We start from the raw sequence: 21,635 nt of genomic DNA, 5'->3' as shown, positions 1-21,635 counted from the left end.
CCCTGGAAGGGATTTTGGGGCGTTTCTGGAGTGGCTGTGGCTCCTGAAAAGCTGATGTACACAGTGTAGCAGTGCTCAGCCAGCACAGCTTCTCTGCCATCCTGAGCACAGCAAAGCCAAAACCTCTGGGGATGTCCAAGAGCTGGTCCTTGGCACCTTTGCAAGACCCAGAGGACCCTGAGGGACAGTTCTGTCACACATGGGGCTGGGATGGCACCCAGGGTCTTCTGGAGAGCCCATGTGGGTAGCTGGGATGTGTTGAAGGCCTGCAGGGTTAGGGGCATGTCACTGGGAGGGGAATCACTCACTGCTGGAAGGCCAAAGCTGGCTGCTGCCTCCCCAGAGCTTTTCCCAGAGTTTGGGACAGAGATCACAGAATCATAGAATTATTTGTGTTGGAAGGGACCTGAAAGACCATCTCATTCCACCTCATATCCAACAGCCCATGTTGCTCCAAGCCCTTCCCAGCCTGGCCTTGAACACTCCCAGGGATGGGGCAGCCACAGCTTCACTGGGGAACATGTGCCACGGCCTCACCACCCCCACAGAGAGGAATTTGTTCCCAATATCCCATCTATCCCTGCCCTGTACTGGGAGTAAAGCCATTTCCCCTTGTCTTGTCCCTCCATCCCTTGTCCCCAGTCCCTCTCCAGCTCTCCTGGAGCCCATTTAGGTCCTGGAAGGGGCTCTGAGGTCTCCCCCTGGACCCTTCTCTTCTCCAGGTGAACACCAGAGCTGGAGGTAGCTCTGCAGGGAGTTTCACAAGAGCCCAGCAGACAATGGTGGCAGTGTGAACAGTGTCCCTCTGGAATGCCTGGCTCTGCTTGGGCACTGGGGCCCAGAGAGCTGAAGGATCCAGCACTGAGCTGTGACAAACCCTTTCAGCAAATAGAAATGTCTGGGTCAGAGTAGCAATGTGATAGCTGGCAGGAAATCTGCTTTCCCACCATCTGCAGGGGTGGAACTCCTGTGGCATCACTTGGGGCTTCCTGGTGGCTTGATGTGATTTTGGAGACCACCAGCCCTGACCCCCTTTGCTCCAAGGCCCCACTGCAAAGGGCACTGTGTGCCCCACCCCAGAGCAGGGCTCAGCCTCTGCCAGCTGCCTTGGGAACATCTGGTGCCTTCCTGAGCCACAGCTGTGTCCCTGCCTGAGCCTCTCTGCAGGCCCATCCCGTGATCCCACTGATGACAGGATCTCTCCAGCACTGTCTCTGCACTGACTGGCTTCCCAGGCAGGCAGGGAAAAAAATCCTGGAGGGACTCGAGGCTCTGTGCTGTTCCCAGGTCCTGGTGATGAGTGGTGGTGACGTGCCCCTGCAGGTACAGTCCTCATCCCTTCTGAATGAGGAATTGTTGTCACTGTGTGCTGGGAGCTGGGCAGGGAGCTCCTCTCCTCCCTGCAGAAAGCTGCTGGTAGCACCTTGGGGTGAACCAGCATCTCCAGGGGACACACCAGGGTACACAGAGTGGAATGGAGGGTGTGCAACACCCCCTCTCCCTCTCTGTCCTCACTGAGCAAGGCTGGGATGAGCTTTTTCCAAGGGATGACCTGACAGATAACAACAAACACCTATCCTGCTCTGTCTGCCTTGCCCAGATGTAGCTCCTGGGGCAGGGCAGAGCTGCAGACACAATGCACTGGCCACCAGTGCGTGGAGGAGCAGATAAGTCACTGCACGGGGTAGGGATGGCAGTCAGCACCGGTGGTTACCACGGGCAGGTATTACTGATTGCTCAGCATTTCGATGGGGAAGCAGTAGTGGCTGCAGGGGGTCTGTTGACAGATGTCGAGTGTTTAATGCTTAGCAAGGTACTCACCTGGCTCGGCCATTCTGGTGGCTCCAGGCAGGAGGGCTCAGGGGCTGTGGGGAGGATTTTGTGTTTCCCAGGCAGCCCCAGGCCCCTGCCACAGGACACCTTGCCCAGTGCCCAGCCCGTCTGCCTCGCCACAACTGCTGTGCCTTCCCAAACTGCTTTGGGAAGGGTTGACCCTCTGCCAGGTGCCCGAGGTGGCAATAAACGGGGCTCTATGACTGCTGTCCCCTGCTCCCACTGCCACAGGTCACTTGTGTCTCTCTCAGAACGGAAACATTGGGATGGGGGTGGCCTGTCTGTCCCCTTCAGACATGCAAGGGGAGCAGAACAAGGGGAGCAGAACAAGGGGAGCAGTTACAGGGGGAGCAGAACAAGGGGTTTTCCTCCCCTCGCACCCCAGAAAGCCCCGCTAACCCCATCCCCTTCACACCTGACCCCGGCCGGGCGCAGAGCTCCCCGCAGAGCCGCAACTTTGTCTCCGGCCGCGGGGCGGGATGGGGGGCACAGGGCGCAGTGGGGGCTGCGGGCTCTCCCCGGGGGCGCAGGGCTGGGGGACAGCGGGGACAGCCCGGCTCTCCAGACGCCGGCTCCGGGCACAGCGGGCGCGTGTGGCGCGGAGAGGGGGGCTCGCTGCAGAGCCCACCCAGCCCATTGGCTTGTGAGCGGTGACGGGCAGGCTGCTCCCTCCCTGCCCGTGTGGCTGCGAGGAGCAATGTGCGCAAAGTGCCTTCGCATTGCCGCCCAGTGCCGTGGCTCCGGGCAGAGGTAGCTCGCTCGCAGAGGTGCCGGGACAAGCCAGGCGGCCCCGTCCTGAGCCTGGTGGCCCCCGCCGGACCATGGCATGGGCACAGGGGGATCTGACATCCTCGCTCTCCATCGTCATCGCCCTGGCCGCCTGCCTGTCGGCCACCACCAGCGAAGGTAGGAACGGGGGTGGCCCCGGAGTGACGGGGCAGTGCTGGGGACACCCGCGGGATGGCCGTGCCTGTTCGGATGTGTCCACAGGGCTCAGCCCTGCCGGGCTCGGCTTCTCCTGCTCCCAGGGGAACGCAGCTCCAGGTTCCTGCCTGCCTGAGTTTGCTAATCCTGGAGCTTTTGCACCAGAGGCAAAACTTCGGAGCCGGTCGGGAGGACCTGACTCTGCAGCAGTGCCGGCAGCTCCCCTGGCCGGGGGAATGCAGCGTGCAGGGCTGGCCGGAGAGGGGACAGGGACACCGGCACCAGCTCAGCCCTGGCCATCCCCATCACCAGCAGCAGCGCTTTGGCCGAGCAGCGTGGGATGGGATGGAGCCGGTGGGTGGGCAGGGAAGGGGTGCAGGGGATGAGGGAGGATGGAAAGGGCACTCGGGTGGGAAACTTCTGGTGAGAGAAAGGGCTGGAAACTTCTGAAGTAGGCAGCAGGGATGCAGCTGAGCATCCTCTCCCGACATCTTGGTGTCAGCCACGTCAGGCCTGCTCGCTCCACCCGGCCGCTCCACCCTGCTCCCGGCTGTCCCCAGCCCCGGCCCTTGTCCCCGTCCCTGCTCCGGGATCTCAGGCCCCCCTCGGTTTTGGCAGTTCTGCCCCTGCCACCCACCACCCGCCCGCCTCCCCCTGTGCTGGCAGTGGCGGCACGGCTGCCTCCAGCTCTGCTGATCTTCATCGCCAGAGATCTGCTGTTCCCGCTCCCGAGCGTGTCCTTGGCACTGGCAGCAGCATCCTTCCTCCCTTCTGCTGTGCTTGAGAGGCACAGCCAGCACGGCACAGGCTCTGCAGCGAGCCCCGGGGCCGCTGTCCCTGCTCCATCTCTCCCTGCTCCTGCCCCTGCATCCCTGCCATCCCTCCGGCACGCCGAGGCCCAAGGGCCGCCACCGCTGTGCCTCGTGTGCTCTGCAGCTCCCTGCTGGGCTGGCTCCAGTGCTTCCTGCCATCGTCCCACACCCACCAGCATCTTCCTCACTTCTAGTCCCAATTTCCAGCTATTTGCTGCTCCTAACCCTGTTTTCTGCCCGAGGCCTGCTCCCTGGCTCTCTTCCTGCTCCTTTTCCCGTCTGCTGTGCTGCCCGTGCAGGGGGATGCACTGGGTTGTCACTGCTGGGGATGGGCTGTGAGGCTGCAGAATGGGGTCTGACACCCCCAGCCCCTGTTTGGTCTTTGCTCTGGGCTGCAGCAGCTGCCCTTTGCCCCCTGCCCCGGGCAGGGAGAGGTGCAGGATGCTGCCCATGCTGCTCTCAGCAAAGCCAAACAGCCCTGCCTGGACCTGGCGCACCCTGGGCATGGACCAGTGAGGCAAGGGCCTCCTTGCTGTCCTCTCTGGAGGAGATGGGTGGACGCTGGGTTGGGTTTTATGGTGTCTGCATGGACAGCCAGGCCCTGCACTGCTGTCTGCCTGTTGCCAGCTGGGAGAGACTTGCCTTTCCCGCAAGACTTGTTGGAAAGTCCTCAATCACAGCCTTGGTGGGGAGGTTGCACGGGGTTGGGGATGTGCTGGGCTCTGGGACAGACCAAGCAGGCTGGATCTCTATTAGACCAGACAGGAGGCACTGAGTGGCATCAAGAAAAGGTATGGGAGCCAGCAGAAAGCTGGTGGTGCTCCATCCAGCACCGTGATGATGCTCATGGCCCCACAGATCCTGGGGCTCTGCCGTGCCCTGGCACGGGGCACTCAGTGCCAGCCAGATCCCCAACACGGGCACTGGAACTGGGATGTGGCTGCGGGCTCTGCCAGTTCCCAGTGTCCCAGGTGCTGGGACGGGCTGGGAGCAGCATCCAGTGGTGCCAGGCGTTGAGCACCCTGGCGTGGTGTGGGGCTGGGAACGTGGGAGATGCCGCAGAGCCCAGCCCAGCCCTGGTGCGTGCCACGCTCCGCTCGTGCCGCGCTTGGCTGCCCCATTCCCAGAGCCTGTGGTGACCACGGGCACCGTGTCAGGGTGTAACCTCTCACCTCTCCATCACCTCTGCCTGCCCCCACGGCCTCTCCGTGCCCTGTGTTCCTGGCCGTGCTCCCCAGCAAACCCAGGGCTGGTTCGGGAACTGTGAGGTAGAAAATCACAACCGCAAAGCGAATTTCAGGCCAGGGTGTGCTACGCTGTGCGTGCACGAATTGGGAGGCAGTTGGTGGATAAAAACACAAAATAGCGAAAAAAACCAGATTCAACCCAAGGTTTTTTCTTTCCAAGAACTCCCAGCGCCTTTCTCTTTCCTGAAATATTTGTTCCAAGGAGTTTTAAGCTTATATTTTTTTATTCCTTTCATTCTTGTGTGCAGGCATGCCTGAGAAATAGGAGGAAAAGGGAATCGCCATTCCATGGGAAATCCCCCATTTCAGCACGGCAGCCATTGCGAAATGCATTGAAAGCCAAAACTCAAATTTTCTTTTTTTAAAGAGGGGTAAAAATTTGCAGGATGTGGAATATTTTTATTTGGAGCACTGAAAAAAGAATTGCCTGAAATTATTGAATTGCTTTAGAGCAGGGAGGTAGAAAAGTTATTTTCAATAATATGAAGTATGAGAGACTAAAAATATTTACACTACTTCACACTGAGCTGCATAGGTGAAAATATTAAACCAAGTATTTTTTATTGTAGCACAAATTGAAGTTAAAAAATAAAATATAAAATACCTTTGTTAAATTGAAAGAAAATCAGACGAGCAGAAATTACCACATTTGGGGCTCAGGCGGGGGAGTAACAAAATTGTATTTTCTGTCAAAAAATGGCACTTCAAATGCTGCTGGTGGGGGTCTGTTCCATCCTAGATGATACCCCAGCTCAGCTCTGCCCTCCATCCATGGGATGGATGACCTTCCTCCCCATCCCAGCATGGACCCCATGAGCTTGGAGGGGTCCATGTGGGGACCTGGGGAAGCAGGGATGGAGGATCTGGGGACATTTCCCCCGGTATTTTGGGGCACATCGGGCTGGCTGAGGCAGACAGCGGTGATGTACAGGGGAGGAGGATGCAGAGCCGACCAGGGGACGCTCATCTTTTCCTTGTGCCACGGTGATGGGGTTTTGTTCCTGCACTCAACAGGGATGGGGTGCAGGGAAACACCAGAATCCTTGGGAAAACCCAGCCGCTCGCCGCGCCGCCGGAACGGGGAACACAGGAAGGGTTCACGGGGGTCTCCCCCGCTAATCTCTCCTTGTAATCTTATTAATTGCCCCTCTGCCCAAACAGAAAAAAAAAGGTAAAAACTAATCTGCATGTTTATTCAATGCTTCTTTCCTACTCATCCGCAGCGGTGTCAAAGTCGGGGCTGCGGGAGAAGGAAGGCGCTGAAAGGGAGAGGAAATTGCCTTTTCCGTTTTAAAAAGGCTGTGGAGGTGTGTGTTCCTCTGTAAGGATAGGAAACAGGAGTGTTTAAGCTTATGGACTTTTGGTGATGGGGATAGAGGAGCATTGGTTTAAATCAGGGAGCTGATTTAGGCTACGTTAGTAAAATATTTAATTTTTTGATTGCTCCCAAAACGCTGACATAAAGCAAAAAAAAATATTTGCATATTTTTAGGTAGGCTTACAGGGATGTGTTTCTGGTGCCATCTTCATTTCCATCCCTCTTGTATTAACAGCTTATAAAACTTCTGGAAAATCAGCCTCCAAAATTTGCAGGAAAATAACACACCTGAGCACAAAACACACACCTACTTTGGCAGCTTTTTTCATCCTCCTTGAATTCTCGTTTCCTGAAATTGCGAGGTGTTGTTTCCAGTGACAATAAACGAGCGCCCATTTCGGTGATGGTGGAAATGGATCCGATGAAGCCGAATTTCAGTACAACTGAAAATCCGATGAATTGCTTTCAGGGAGGAAAGAAATTCCTTATTTTTTTTTCAATGGTTAGCACAATATTTTACTAAAAAAAAAAAAACCAACCCACATCAAACCAGCGGTGAACCCCAGCCCCGGAAGATGTTTGGGAAGGGTGGAAGCTCATCCCACACATCCTGGCAGCAGGATTTGGGGGAGCACTGGTTTCGTGGAGACATCCCCACACCTCTGCTCTTTGTTCTGCTCGGGTCCTGTGTTTTGCCTGTCCCTGCCGGCCTCACGGGCAGTCTCCGGTGCTGCCTTTATACCCAGGGGCACATCCATTCATATGATAACTCTATTCATACCCTGACAGTTTTTCTTTTTTTTGATAGTTCATTCTTCTAACCCAGCCTGTTTGCCTGGCCAACACTCAAAATGATTCCTCTGTCAGAGAGGCGATTAACCCCTTCAGCCTTATCACCCCCAACGGGAGTGGTCGGATAACGCACTTGTGTTACCTTCAAAATGAAACAAAACCGCCTCTGTCCTGACCGTGTCGGTGAGCAATACTTGGTGTCATAAACAACCCTGTAAAGGATGTAACTCCTTAATGGATCAGGTCTAGGCACTCCAATAAAGCCTAATGAAGTGTGTTTGGCCCAGGGACAGTGTCCAGACCAGTATTCGCCGTTTGTCTGAAGACATCGGCGAAGGCAGCACTGCTTTTAATAATCCCTTCCAAGGGCTCATCAGCCCCAGCCTTTAAAAATCAGGCCCCTCTTTCCCTAATACAAATTTCTCTGGCTTCACCTTCCAGCCATTTATTCTTGTTAGGCTTTTCCTGCAGGATTAAAGAGCCCGTATTTTTTGGCTGTGGAAGCGGTAAACTCAACCCGTACCCTCACAGCCCTTGCGGGCAGGAGCAGCCTCCGGGCTCTGCAGGTTCCCTTCTGTGATTTTTCATTACCTCCATCCCTGGTTATCATGGTTGTGCCTGTGGTGTCTTCTCTTCTATGTCCAGTTTCTCATATTTAAAATGTTGTGAGGTTATTTAACTATGTTAGTGAGTGGCAACAGTGAAGGCTGCAGATGTATATAGATGAATTCCATCCCAGCTCCATCCCAGCATCAATGATGCCACAACTTTCTGGGTCTTTCCTTGGATGAAATGCCTTCTGTGTTAAGCACCTTCCATGCAATTATTAAGGACTTCTGTGATATTTAATTACCGGTGGTATGAGATATTCAGCCTGTCCCCTCAAATGCGGTTAGTATTGGTATTTTTGTCTGTGAAAATGTTCCGGTTTAGAAAGCTATTTTTAAGAGAGCAAAGGCAAAAGCCTTTAAAAGAAATTATCTCGCTTTAAAAATGTCACCGGGGTACAAACAGCTCAGCACAGTTTAGGGTGGCCAACTGGTGTGAGAGCAAAGATGTCCTCAGAGAAATTAGGGAAAAAGCATATGACAGCCTGAAAAACTGCCATGCAAAGCCCCTCCAGATAATCCAGATAAGCGAGCACAAGCCACGTTTGCCTAGTGAGGATTCCAGAGGGGATAACACTCAGAGCTTTGCCGGGACTGCCGGGACACAGGGATCAATGGGAAGGGCAGAGTGGCATTTTCAGGGTACTGCAAGGTTTGCCCTGGCTCGGATACAGGCACAGATCTCCAGTGCCCAGGTCTGCCTGAGTCACTGTGGGAATTGGCAGTGTGGGATAAGAAATCTTCCAAATCCCAAACAGGCAGGAGATAATGGAGTGGGCAATGCAGCTTCTCTGTGGGGAGTGAGATACTCTGGGGAAAGGACTTGGGACAGTGTTAACAGCTTACCTGGCATGAGTTTCATTGTCCAAAAAATACAGCAGAGGTTGGAAACCTTGGTGATTAAAGCTGAAAATACATTTGTGTCTGTATTATACCAAACAGATATGAGAAAAGATAAGCGGGAGTCAGGACTAGTGTGGGGACACTGGGACAAACCTCTCTGGACACAGCTCCCATTTCTTGGAGTCTGTACCACAGAGGTGTTGCTGACTGCAAGCAGAAGACATTTATTGTGTGTTAGAAAACTCCTGTGTAATTTTTAACGGCTGTCACAATATTGCATTGCTGGTACCATGAGGTGTTTAGGCTGTCCCTGTACCTGGACTGCAGCTCCAAGGGAATTCAGGTGCAGGTCCAGTACCTGTTCCTCTGGCTTTGGGGACAGTGGTCAGGGATGCAGGAGCCACCCTTTGGTGGTGTGGGAGTTGAATGGATCTGTTTTCACAAGGCTTTAGCCAGAGGAGATATCGAGGGGTGGCTGTGTCAGGCATGAGCTCCTCTCTGCTGATGGACAGGGCTGTGCCATCCCTCAGGCTGGGAGGATGTGCTGGAAAAGACTTTTGTGACTCCCAGCTGGCCAAATCCAAACCTGGGGGCACCAGCTGTGCCCCCTCCAGGGCCACAGGGACCCCAGGGCACCTTCCCCAGCCTCACTGCAGTCTTGCTTCTTCCCCTGCTCACACTGGATGTTTCCATGGAATTTCTTGAATCCCTGACCCTTCTCACCCCTCCATCCCCAGAGCCTTCCCACCTCCTCCTCTGGCTTCTGCCCTGAATTACAACGAGCCCAGTCACCCCCAGAGCCTGAAACAGCTCCTTTCCCACTGGCTCCGGGACCAGGGACATGGAAGTGTGGGCTCACCCTCACTCTGAGCCCTGCCCAGCCCCACACACTCACCCTGGAGCCCTGGCACAGTCTGGGGGGTTCTGGCATTTCCAGTTTCAGCTGGCACTGGAACCAACGAGTTCTGCACACCTGTACTGGGGATGGGTGCATACCTGTACTGGGGATGGGGGCACACCTGTACTGGGGATGGGGGTACAGCTGTACTGGGGATAGGGGCACACCTGTAATGGGAATCGGTGCACACCTGTACTGGGGATGGGGGCACACCTGTAATGGGAATCAGTGCACACCTGTACTGGGGATGGGAGCACACCTGTACTGGGAATGGGTGCACACCTGTACTGGGGATGGGAGCACACCTGTACTGGGAATGGGTGCACACCTGTACTGGGGATGGGAGCACACCTGTACTGGGGATGGAGGCACACCTGTATTGGGGACAGGGGCACATCTGTACTGGGGATGGGGGCACACCAGTATCAGGGATGCACACCAGTACGGGGACACACAGACACACACCAGTACCGTGACACCCTGCCCAGTGGTGAGTAGTGTGTTTAATTTGGGTCTCCTACACCAGCCAGCCCAGCTCTCCCTGTCTGCCCCACTGCACACAAGCGTTGGGAGTCTCAAAGCAAGCAGGAAACATGACCATTTTACATCTCTATTTTCTCACCTGTAGTTTTGAGAGGGAACATCTTTTTCTTGTTTGGCTTTTGATGTCCTTTTTTTTTTTTTCCTGGGAAGAAAAAACCTGCCCTATAATTTCAAGGTTTTTAGCCTTAGAAATACTTTATTCAGGGTGTTTTGTTTTGTTTTGTTTCATTTTTTGCATTATTTCACAACACCTCAGTCCTACCACAGGTTATGCTCTTGCGCTGTACATTATCTTACATGATATCATGCAGGGGCTGGAAGGATCAGGTTGATAATTTTATTTTTAAAACCTGAACTGAGGCTTTTTGTTAGCACTGATTGAACAAACAAGCTTTCTTCCTACATCAAAGTATCTCCTGCTCTGGGTATAGTGAAAAGGGGTGACCCTCTGGGCAGTCCTTATGGGCATTGCCGCTCCTGATGCATTAGAAAATGATATAAAATTAAATACAGAAAGTTCACAGCAACAATCTGGAGGTCTGAGAAGAAATCCTGAAATGGGAATTAGGGCAGAGCCAAAAGGAGAACTGCTTTTGTTTGAAAATGTTTCTTTTTAGCTTGGTTGGGTTTTTTTAGTTTTTTATTATTATTATTTTTCTTTGGTTGGTTGGTAGTTTTCTTCTCTGATTTTTTTTTTTTTTTTTTTTTTTTTTTTAAGATTTTATTTTGTTTTGTTTTCTAGCCTGATTCTGGCATTTCCAGAAGTGTGGCAATCCAAAATCCCTGCCAGATTTGATGATATTTCCTGGACGTATCCGCAGTGCTTTTCCAGAGGCCAAGGGCAGCTCCATCCCTGCTGTGTCCTCAGTGTGTGCAGCCTTGGGGATGAGCAGCTGCTGGACAAATCCTGCCTGGATAAGGCTGCTGGTCTGGCAGAGCAGCAACCCACGGCTGACCTGGATCCGTGGGGAGCATCCCTGCACACAGCTCCAGGAAGGGGAGAGCTGACCTGCCCTCTCCCTCTGAGCCCCATGGCTTGGCTTCCTGTGTCGGGGGATAAATGGCTATTTTTCACTCCTTAAAAGATAAATACTGTTCCAGGGATCAGGAGGCTGAAGGTGAAGTTTCCCGTCCTGTCCTCTCGCCATGTTCCAAGGCCAGTAAGGCACGACTTTGTGTCTCAGCTTTGCCTCTCGAGTTGGAAAGGTCATGGCTGCCTATTCAGCCAGGCCTTGGATTAAACAGTGGGACACAAACAGCTGACCCACCCTGGCCCCACCTGCCCCTTCCAAGTTCTGCCCCAGATTAAGGGAAATGAAAGCCACTGGCTCGTGTTCCCCTGCTCTCAGGCAGCCTCTCGCTGCCCCTTTCCCAGACTCTCTTCCCACTGTGGATAACCCTCCCTGTGTCATTCCCCCATGAAGAGAGGCTGGTGTGGGGATTGCAGACCTGCTTGGAGCTGTGGGGCTGAGCCTACTGGTCTTTGGGTAGTGGGGAGCAGCCAAACCGTGCTGGTAAGAGTTTAATTATCGATGCAAAAGGCGTTGTTGCATTCGGGGGGGAGCCTTGCTGTGAATCTTGGGAGGCCTTTGAAGTTGTGATGGAGAGGAACTGAAGCCCAAGGGAACAGGGCTGCTCCCACTGACCCTTCCTCCCCACGCCTGAGCTACAAAGCCCCTGCCTGGGAGGGAGATGGTGGAGTAATTAGAGGCAGGACCGCAGTGGGTTAACAATTAGTGAGGGTGCTCAGAGCCCTCTTTGGTCCCCCACTGTTCTTCCCGAGGCTGGGACTCGGTGCATCCACCAGTGTGTCACCTTCAGGCTTGTTCCACCACCCCACCATGAACCCGGGATGGGCTGAGGATGCACAGGCTCCCCTGGATGCCATGAGCCCATTCCTGAGCCCAGGATGTTTGGATGAGAGACCCCAAGGTGCTCCCACATCTGTTTGTAGGGATGCAATACATCCCTGCAGGAGCTGTGGCCACCAGGAAGGGTATCTAAGCACTCACTCTTTATAGATGATATAGATATATATATATGATACAGATATAAATATAGATATCAATATACATATAGATATGATAAAGATATACAGATATAGATAGACACAGATATAGATATAGATATAGATATAGATATAGATATGATAGAGATATACAGATATAGATAGATAGATAGATAGATAGATATAGATACAGATATAGATATATGACAAGAGATATATGGCCCCAAGTAAAACTCACATCCTCTGGATGCTGGTCCCAGTCTCAGCTCCCTCACTCATCCCAAGCAGCATTTAGAATTTGGTAGATATGGGTATGGGAGATGGATACAGATATAGATCTAAAAATAGAGATATAGGCATAAATACAATATACACCTACATCATAGACTGATTCACACACTTTGACTCCTCCTTAGTCTGTATCTGTGAGGCTGCAACGTGCTCTACTCATGTACAAGATGCAACTTTCTGTAGCAAGAGGGTCTGCCTCACATGAAGCTCTGTCTGCAGACCCCAGTTGTGCTGGGAAGCGACCTGCTCGCTCCTAGGTGCTTCCATTTGAATGGGCAATCAGGCTTGACAGCTTTTCCACCAGGGCGAGAATTTCCCCTGACACCTCCTGGTGTTTTGGCTCAATACGCCGAGGCAAGGCCAAGGCACAGAATAGGGAAGCGACAAAATGGTGCTGAGGAAAACAAAATGGAGCTCACAGTTTGAGACTGATACGTGCAGACAGTCCATAGCATCAAAGAGAATTGCCCAGCTGTAGGGGAGAGGTCTCCCAAAACAGCACATTTTCTGAAAAAGAAAAGTTTCAGCTGAAAGGAGTCCTTTGTGGTGGTCCTGCCCACCCCGCGGCACCGAAGGCGGGCTCTGAGCATCACCCCCAGAGGAGCAGCACAGCCAGGAGCTCACCTGCTCACCTGTGACCTGAGGTGTGGCTCATTCCCTTTGGAGCTGGGCTGTGAGCTGGGCTGTAACCAGCAGGATTTGGGGAGAGTGTTGGTGTGCGCATATGGGAACACGTGGCAGTGCTGCTGGAGGGACTGTGGGATCCACGTGTGCTGTCCATGAGTTAACAGGAGCTCTTGCACACACAGTGCCTTTGTGTTTGTGCAGTGTCCACTGTGTGGGCTTAAAACCCAGGGCTCTGTGCACTTGGCTGTGCCCTTGGCTGTGCACTTGGCTGAAGTGAGGGAATAAAAGAAACTTATCCCTCTTCCTGCAAAGAGGAATCTGACCATGGGTACAAGCTGGTGTTGGTTATCTGGGAACCAAAGCAGCTGAAAGGAGAAGACTCCTTCAGGTCATGATGACATCTCTGTGTGATGACCACATGGTCAGGGTGCTGGGATGGGGTGCAGCAAGCTGGCTCCAGGTGCCACACACCACTGGCAGACAAGTCTGGGGTACACCCCACTCTGCTCTCAGCATCATTCCTCACAATGCAATGCTGGACCCCATTCCATGCAGGCTCCTCCTGCTGCCTGCAGAGCAGTGGGAGGCAGCCACATCCATTGCTGAGCATCCCAGCGTGGGAAACAGGGTGCGGAGACCACAGTGGGGGGGGGACAGAGGGTCTGCAAAAGCTGTCCCCTCCCTGCAGCCTGCCTGCTGAGGGTCACTGGGACTGTGCTCCTGCACTGTGAATAGGGAAACTCCCAAGCCTGGGCTCCTGCTGGGTGAATTACCCAGGGAAAATAGGCAGAAAATCTTCAGATTAACAATAACAAATAAAAATGGATTTGAGATCTCCGAGGTAATTACTCCGTGCTGAGGGCAAGGGGCCTCTTTAGCAGTGGGAGCAGCGCCTTGCAGGGAGTGGAGGGGCTTGGCCTGCTGTTGGGCCAATGGAACCACACAAGAAACCCTGGAAATTCTTTCAAATTGTTCTGCTAACATTAATAAATGCCTCAAAAGCTCCTAATCTGCTCTGTCAGGAGCATGACGTCCGGGTGTTTCACAGCCAGCTCACGTCTCTGCTCCTCTCTCCCCCCTTCTCCTTCCCTGCCTGGTAATAGTAAATGAAAGTGGCACCCGTTCCTCGGGCTACAGGGACCAGCCTCACGCTGAGCCCAGGCTCTGCCAGGACTGGAGCCTCTGTCCTGATATGCCCTGGCCCTGCTGTGACAAGCTGGGCCTGGCAACAAGTCCCTCCTGAGCGCAGGGACCAGCCCAGCCCTGGTGCTGCAGGGGGATGCTGTGACAAGGTGCCTCCAGGTCCAGTTTGGTGCTGCTCAAGGGTGAGGAAAGGCAGCCAGCAAGGGTGAAGCCTCCTGAGGCATTGACCTCACTGGATGGCTTCAGGATAAAGGGAATGGGGAAAGCTGGAGGCACTGGGGGTCCCTGTGGGAGCCTGGTGCTCTTGGGGCTGTTGAGGCATCAGGGTCCTGGTACCCACTGCACTCATTCCCAAGGGTAAGGGCACCTTGGCTGCCTCCCCCAAGCCTCCATCCCTCTGGATCTGCACCACGGAGCTGGGCTTGGGCTCCTTCCCCAGGTACTGGGCAGCTCGGGGTTATCAGGCAGTGCTCTCCTCTGCCTGATGCTGTGGGGTCTGAGCATGGGGCTCAGGTGGCTCAGAGGCAGCAGTGCCCTGGCATCCTGCTTTCCTCCACTGCTGCCACTGCACACAGGTTTCCACAGGAAGCTTCTGAGCACATTGGGAGGCATCCTTGCCTCTCCCCCCACACAATCTGCTCCTCTCTCCCTGCAGTTTGCCTCTGTCTCCTCTTTAAGCCGAGCTCCTGGTGGTGGCAGGGATTTGGAGGGGTTGGCTTTGATGGACTTCTCCAGTGGGGTGTCAGACGGGACCATGGGGAGTCTCTTTGTGCTGGAGCTGGGCACTGCAGTGTGCAATTACAGCAGCTGCTGGAGTGCAGACTTCAAACCAGTGGTGCTGGGAGGGAGCTGAGCCTAAAGGGCTTCCAGAGGAGAAGTGTCCAAGCCAAGGAATGCTGCTCCAGTCTTAGCCCACAATGAGACTGGGGCATAACCCGATGCTGGGAGTTTGTTCCCAAACCTCTTCTTTGCTTTGCATTCCCTCCAGCCTCTGTTTGCAGCCTCCTCTCCTCCAAAAGCTCACACTGCTCTCGGTGCTGGGGCCAGGACTCAGCTCTATCCTGAACCACGGGCTCTGGGGAGCATCACTTGTTGCCATCCCCAAACTCCATACCTGCCTCATATCCACCCTGGTGAAAGATTTGCACCATTGATGGGTGGGGGCACTCTCATGTGAAGAGGAGCTCTGTTCCTCACTCCTTGGGGATGGGGACAAAGCTTTCTAACACAGCTTGTGCTCTTGTGTTTTCCAGTGAACTTGCTAGACACGTCAACAATCCTGGGAGACTGGGGCTGGATGACTTATCCCTCACATGGGGTGAGTATGAGGTGACTGCTGGCACAGGGGGACCCTAGTGGGATGAGTCACTGTGGGTGGCTGTGGCAGGGCTCGGGGTGGGGGATAGGGAATGGACATCTCAGTGCTGATGAGGCAAACAGACTGTGTCTGTTGGGAAAATGCCAGCCTGACAGACTGGCAGAGGGTTACAGCTGCTTTGGAAATGCCATTTAACCCTCCATGTCCCCTGGTAGGGACCAGGCTGTCACCAGGTCCTGAACTTTGAGGGGACTCAAGAGCTGGTAAATTCCTCAGTGCACTGGGTGAGCATCAGGGGGGACAGCCCCAAATGCCCGGGAAGCTCCCAACCACCTGCAATCCCAGGAATTCCTGTGGGAACTGGGCAAGAGGGGAGGGGAGCCTCCCCTGTGGATTGCATCTTATGGGAATGAGGGTGCAACCTCACAGTCCTGTGGGGTGTCCAGGAGGGTGGCAGGGAGGTGACCCCCACATGAGCCTGCCCACTCCACTGGCTGGATCCTTTCCCCACGCTCCCCTCACCTGCATTTCCATGCCCAGGTTTTCCCAACACAGCAGCTTTCTGGAAACACTGAGTTTCAGATGTCAGGGTGACCTGGCTTGGAAGGATTTTGCTCATTCATTTAGCGAACAGAAACAATCCCATAAATACCCACAGGACCAACTGCAAGGCACAGTTGGGGCTTTCTGCAGGCACAAAATGTGCAAAATTGGGGTGCCTACCTGGCTGTTGCTGCTGTGTTGATTTTTCATGTCCATTCTTTTTCATCCTCTCTCTGAACTAAATGGTCCTAATCTTTTCAATTCCACCTCCCACAGAAATCTTCCCAGGCCTCTAATAATTTCCATTGATCTGTTGCTTGAGACTTTCAGTCCCCACACTGCTTGAGCAGGAGTGATCAGAACAGTGAATTCATAATAATGCCAATGATCAGATTCCTATCAGACTTTATCATAAATGTAAATGTATTAAATTGTTAACTCAGCTCTAATTTTAGCAGTTAGCTGTTGCAATGATGAGTATCCTGGGAATGTAAGAAATTGAGAGGTACAAGGTCAGAGGGGACCGCGGAACTAATGTGATGTGATCTCCTGCATAAATACAGCCCTTCAGACCTGTCAATTCATTCAGCTCTCAGAACAGCCCAGCTCTGAAGAAAAAAACATCCTTGGCTGCAAAATTGCTGGTGCTGGTAAATCCTCCAGGTCCTGTGGCGATGCTGTTTACGGGCCCCTGTTAAAGGCTGATTGCTGTGAAGGTTTGCCTGGCTCTGGTCTCCAGCCAGGGGACCTTCTTCTGCCTCTGCCTGCACGAGGCAGATGCTGTCCTGCTCGTGGCTGCCCTTGGCTGTCGCTGCTGTCCTGCCACTGATCAGCTGTCATCTCATCCCAGCCCTGCTGCCAAGGCATGGCATCCTGGAGGAGCCTGACACACGTTCAGGGAGTCAGGGAGTCAGGAAGCAGGGCTTCCTCTGCTCCCCTGCAAGGGACAGTGTTTCTGGGGTTTTCTGGGAGTCAGGGCTGGTTTCTCTTGTCCACATCCACTGTTCTGTCCTTAATCCCTGCCTAGACAGTTCCTCCCCACAGTCAGACCATGCACTACTCACAGCCTGCCCAAGACTCTCCTCCTGGATGCCCCTGTGCCCTGCTCCCTGTTGGAATGCAAGTGGGATCCACGGCATCACTGAGGGGACCTGGGTGAGGATGAATCCACCTGTCCTGGGCAGGGCCTTGCCCTCCCAGAGCAGACAAAAGGATTGAGCCCACAGGAGGCTCTTTCTCACCACACCAGGGACTTCCCTGGCCAGCTGAGGTGCAGCATCCTGTGCTGGACATTCACAAATCCAGGGATGGATGCAGAGCTCCAACCCATTTGGACTGCCAGCTGTGGCTGCCAGGGGCTGGGGCAGAGTCTCAGGGCTCTCTACAGCAGATGCCCAGCAGTCCTTCACCAGCAGCTCTTGAACACTGAATTCTCCATCTTATTGCTGATGTTTATTAAAAAAAAAAAAAAAAAAAAAAAATCTATGTAATAAATAATGTATAAAATTTTAAATAAAATAATAAGTAATTTTTTAAAAGAGTAAATAATACTGTGTAAATTAGTAAATAATAAATTTTTACTAATTTACTGTGTAAATTAGTAAATAATAAACTAAACAGTGTTAATCCATAACATAAATATAATAAATAATAAAAAGAAATCATAATGCTGGATGCCAAAAGAGTAAAAGAAATCTAAAAAGGCTCACAACATGAGGTGCTGTGTAACACCCAACACCAGAGACACCTCTTGGCCATGTTGCTGAGTCCTACAGGGCCTTAGTCAGTCATGGGGTAACTCCATTGTGCACATACTCTGTGCTTTTGCCCAAATCGTGGCCCAGTTACCAACAGGATGACCACATACCTGTGTGGAAACTGCCTTGAACACCCTCAATTTTGCATATCTTTTTCCAGCTGTATGTTTTAATGGCTTCTCTAAACACATGGTTCTGCCTCCATGGACCACTGTATCACATAATGCAGAAAGCACATCTCATTCCTTTAGCTCCCTGCTGGTCCTTCAGCTCCAAGTCCTTTCTGAGTAGTAAATTTACTACTCAGATCTGTTTGCTGTCACCAGGAGATGGATCAGGGTGGAGGTGGTGTCTCAGGGAAGCTGGGGTGGAACACTTACCTACCCTCAGGTTTGGCTCTGTGCAGGTGCCTCCCAAGCAGCCCCTACAGTTCAGGCTGAGGTGGGGGAGATCTGGTGTGATCTCTGCACTGAGAAAGGAGCCCCCTTTGCTGGTCACTCTCTGTGCCCAGTGCTTTGGGTGTCCCTGGGGCTGTCCCTGCCCCTGCTGGAGCTCTGGAAGGCCTGGGCTGGGGTTGTTTAGAGGCACTTTGCTGTGAAGCCAGATTTTCACTGAGGTAATTTATTTTTTGCTGCCATTTCCTTAATTTAGATCCTCTAGCTGAAAGATTGGTGGCAGTTCCCCTCCATCCCTCCTGTCCTGCCTGGGCCACAATGCAGGATTTCCATCCATGGGCAGCCACAGCATCCTCCTGCCAAGGGACAGCACTGCTGCCTGAAGTCATGTTTGTTTTGCTTTCCCCACATCTCCATTCCCCCAGAGCCACCACATGGGTGACAGGCAGTAGGAGGTGGGTAACTCTTTCCATGGCACTAAGCAGCACAGAGCCTTGGTCCCCTGAGACCAAGATCCCCAGAGCTTGAGGAGCTTCAGAAGGGAACTTGTGTCTGCTCACCCACTGCTCAGTGCCCTGTGGCACCTGCAGCTCCTGTCACACCCGGGGATCCAGAGGAAAAGCAGCAGCTTCAGAGGCTTCTTCCTCTGACTGGGAGATCCCAGATCTACCTGCACAGCCAGGGCAGAACTGGACTGGACCACTTGCTGATGTTTTTTATCAGTATGATTCAGGACAGCTCATGTAACAACACGTAAAAGTTTGATTTCTTCAGAGGGCTCATAGCAAAGTTTATTGAAAAAGAGATTCTTTTCATACAGTGTTTCAGTACAATGAATAGGATTGGTCATTTAGGGCACCACCTTTTAGTAAACATCTCTACTGGTAAACAAAATAGAAAAATACCAGGTGTCAGAGGGACGGTATTTACAAGGATTGTTTTGGGTTCCTCCTTCTGATTTCCCAGGCCAGACTGGGAGAGTTCTGTACTTGGCTTTCCCACAGGCTTCAAGGTACTGCCTGGAGCCAAAGGATCCATGTTCTGACCACTGTCAGCTCCCACAGATTTCATCCCACCTGTGGGCAAGGTGAGCCTCCCTCCCTGGGAGGTCACTTCCCTCCCTGGGTTTGCCATGGCCAGCAGGAGCAGTGGGCAGGGTGAGGGTCAGCAGGGCCCTGGGCCCTGGGGAGTGTCAGGCCATCAGGGAGCCATGCCTGGCCTGTTTTGACATTTTCTCTTGCCAGACGATTAACTGAGGGGTAATTGGCTGTAATTGCTGCTCAGGGGTTTAATTACATCCCCTCCCCTCACCTCCACCCCAGAGACACGTGCAGGAAGCGGAAGGGTCAGCGGGAGCATCCCTGTCCTGCAGGCTGCAGTTCCTCTCAATTAGAACTTCAAAGGGCTCCCAGGAGCTTTGCAGCTCTCTCTTTTCCCACAACAATTCCCTTTGCATTGAAAATTAAACTCTTATCGGTGTGGTCAACCCCTTGCCTTGCCATGCCTGCTGGATCCCAGTTCTCCCAGCAGAACACCCCAGTGCCCTTCTCTCCCTTCTCCTTGCTCAGCATACGAGCTGCTGGATCAGGGGGAGCCTGATCAGGCCCCTTTGCAAATTGCCTTTCCACTGACTAATTAAAACACTGATGAGATAAGTCAACATATTAATAATAATTATTGTATCGTCTACTTTGATTTACAAAGTCAAACAGGAAATGATTTTGTTCAGACAGAGGGTATCTAAGGAGTCTGAGTGATGCCTTGCAAAAGCTAATTAGAATGGGAGCACCTTGAGTGCTGGAGGAAGGCCCCCCATGCTGCCCATGACCCCCCATCCACCCCCAGCAGCACCTTCTGTGGTGGTCCCATCCCACAGTTTTCCCCCTTGCTGCAGGGGCTGGGGTCAGCCAAGAGAGATGCTGGCCATTGTCGCCCAGGCAGCTGCCCCAACATCTGTCACAGTCATGGAATGTGAGCTGGAAGGACCCACAAGGGTCAGCAAGTCCAACTCCTGGCTCTGTTACAATCTCCAGCAGCCCCTGGTGTGCTCCATGTTGGGCTTTGTTGGTGGGAGCCAGGAAAGACCTTCAGAGGGGTTTGGAGCTCCCCATTCCTGCCCCTTTGCTCCTCAGAAAGGGAGGTGTCCTGAGGCCCCTGGGTGCTCCTCCTTCATCCTACAGTACCAGGAGAGCACTGTCAGGAAGGGATCAGCTCTGCTGGAGCCCCTGGCTGAAGGCACAGACATGGCCACAGGAGGATCTCCCAGCAGTATTTGTGCACCAAGAATGGGGATTTCAGCCCTGGGACTGAGTTGTTTGCAGAGCCAGGCCTACGCACTAGGGGACTTTTTTTACCAACAACCAGCTCATGGCTGGGATGAGCCTCATCTGTCATGGAGCAGAGTCTCCCTTTGCCCCAAGCCCACTCTGTAAAACCTGATCCCCAGTCTGAGCTGTGCTGTGTCCTTGCTATCCCATCCCCATTCAGGTTCATCTCTTCTTCTCAGAGCACCAAGAGATATTTGGGCTCTCCCACTTGCCCAGGCCATGTCTCTGCTCTCCCTCTCTTTGATGTCCTTGTTGCATTTCTTGGGTTTCTCTTCCAGGCTTGAAGCCTCTACCTGGATCCAGGAATACCAATGAGTTACAACTCAAGCTGCGATGAAATTAATTTTTTTGGGGAAAAAAAATAAAAAGTGTAGGAAAGGAACATTGGAAGATAAAGATTTAGACTGGTAATTGAGATAAAAGCTCATCTCCCAGTGCTTGTTCAGTAAATGCTGGGTTATTGCTAATTCCCCAGACGCTGGTCACTACCAGGAGTTAATCACCTGCAGTGAAGCTCAGGGTAGTTAACTGCCTGACAAATCCCTCCTTAGCCACAGCAGTGACTGATTTCATGGGGATTATCTCCATTAAGGCCTCCCATCTAATGATTTATAGCTGCAATAACAGCCTTCTCTTTTTCCCTCTCCCAGTGACAATGGTGTGAGGAGGTGCCGTGGCACTCTGGGAAGGAAAGTGCTGGATGCCTCAGTGGCCACAGCAGCTTTGCTGTGCCAGGCAGAGCTGGCACCCCTCCTGGAAGCTGTCCCAGGGCTGGGGACACTCATTCTTTGCTCTGTAAGGATGGTGAGGGGCTGAGCTGCTGCCCCAGTCCCTCCTCTGCTGTGCCACACAGGCCTTGGGAGACTTACAAGACCTTACTCAGCTGCCCAGATATCTGCTCTTTGCATCTCCTGCCTTTCATAATCTGGAATTTTTTTTTTTATAACTGGTGTTGACTTTAATTTAAAGCATTAGGCAAACTCCTGAGTGCAGATGCAATCACAGCATCCCCCAGCACGTGTGCTCACCACGTTAATTATGATGTCCTCATTTCCATCTCACTGGGGGATCTTATCACACTGGTGGGGCTGAGCTGAGCTGTGGTTCATAAACCCACTCCTACCTGTGAACTGAGAGCCAGCAGTGCCTGGGGTGTGCTCAGTGCCTGTGTTCTTGAACCAGTGACACCAGTTCCCCTCCTGCCCACAGAGCTAGAGCTAAGGTGAAGCAGAAAAACCCCTCCAGTCCCAGGGATTCCTGAAACAAGTCCTTCAATCCCCCTTCTAATACCCAAAAAGGCCTACAGGAAGGTTGGAGATGGAGTTTTTGCAAGGTTAAGCAGTGATAGAAAAAGGGAGAATGGCTTTAAGCTGAAGGAGGGTATATTTGGTTTGGATATTGGGAAAAG

At 52.8% G+C, this 21,635-nt stretch overlaps 1 protein-coding gene across 1 annotated transcript in view; it reads left to right on the top strand.

Annotated features, from left to right (window-relative positions):
* Positions 1–2,654: 2,654 nt before the first annotated feature.
* Positions 2,655–21,635, top strand: part of EPHB2 (EPH receptor B2) — a gene marked incomplete at both ends in the record, with an annotated part of 297,582 nt that continues 278,601 nt past the window's right edge. The window contains 2 exons of the mRNA XM_083876871.1: positions 2,655–2,739; positions 15,141–15,205. Of these exons, the coding sequence (XP_083732997.1) occupies positions 2,655–2,739; positions 15,141–15,205 (150 nt within the window). The remainder of the gene's footprint in view (positions 2,740–15,140; positions 15,206–21,635) is intronic.

The sequence above is a fragment of the Zosterops lateralis genome, assembly GCF_965231275.1.
Source record: "Zosterops lateralis genome assembly, chromosome: 22".
NCBI classification, from domain to species: domain Eukaryota; kingdom Metazoa; phylum Chordata; class Aves; order Passeriformes; family Zosteropidae; genus Zosterops; species Zosterops lateralis.
Note: the sequence above shows the minus strand (reverse complement) of the source record. Positions and strands in the feature narration are given on the sequence as shown.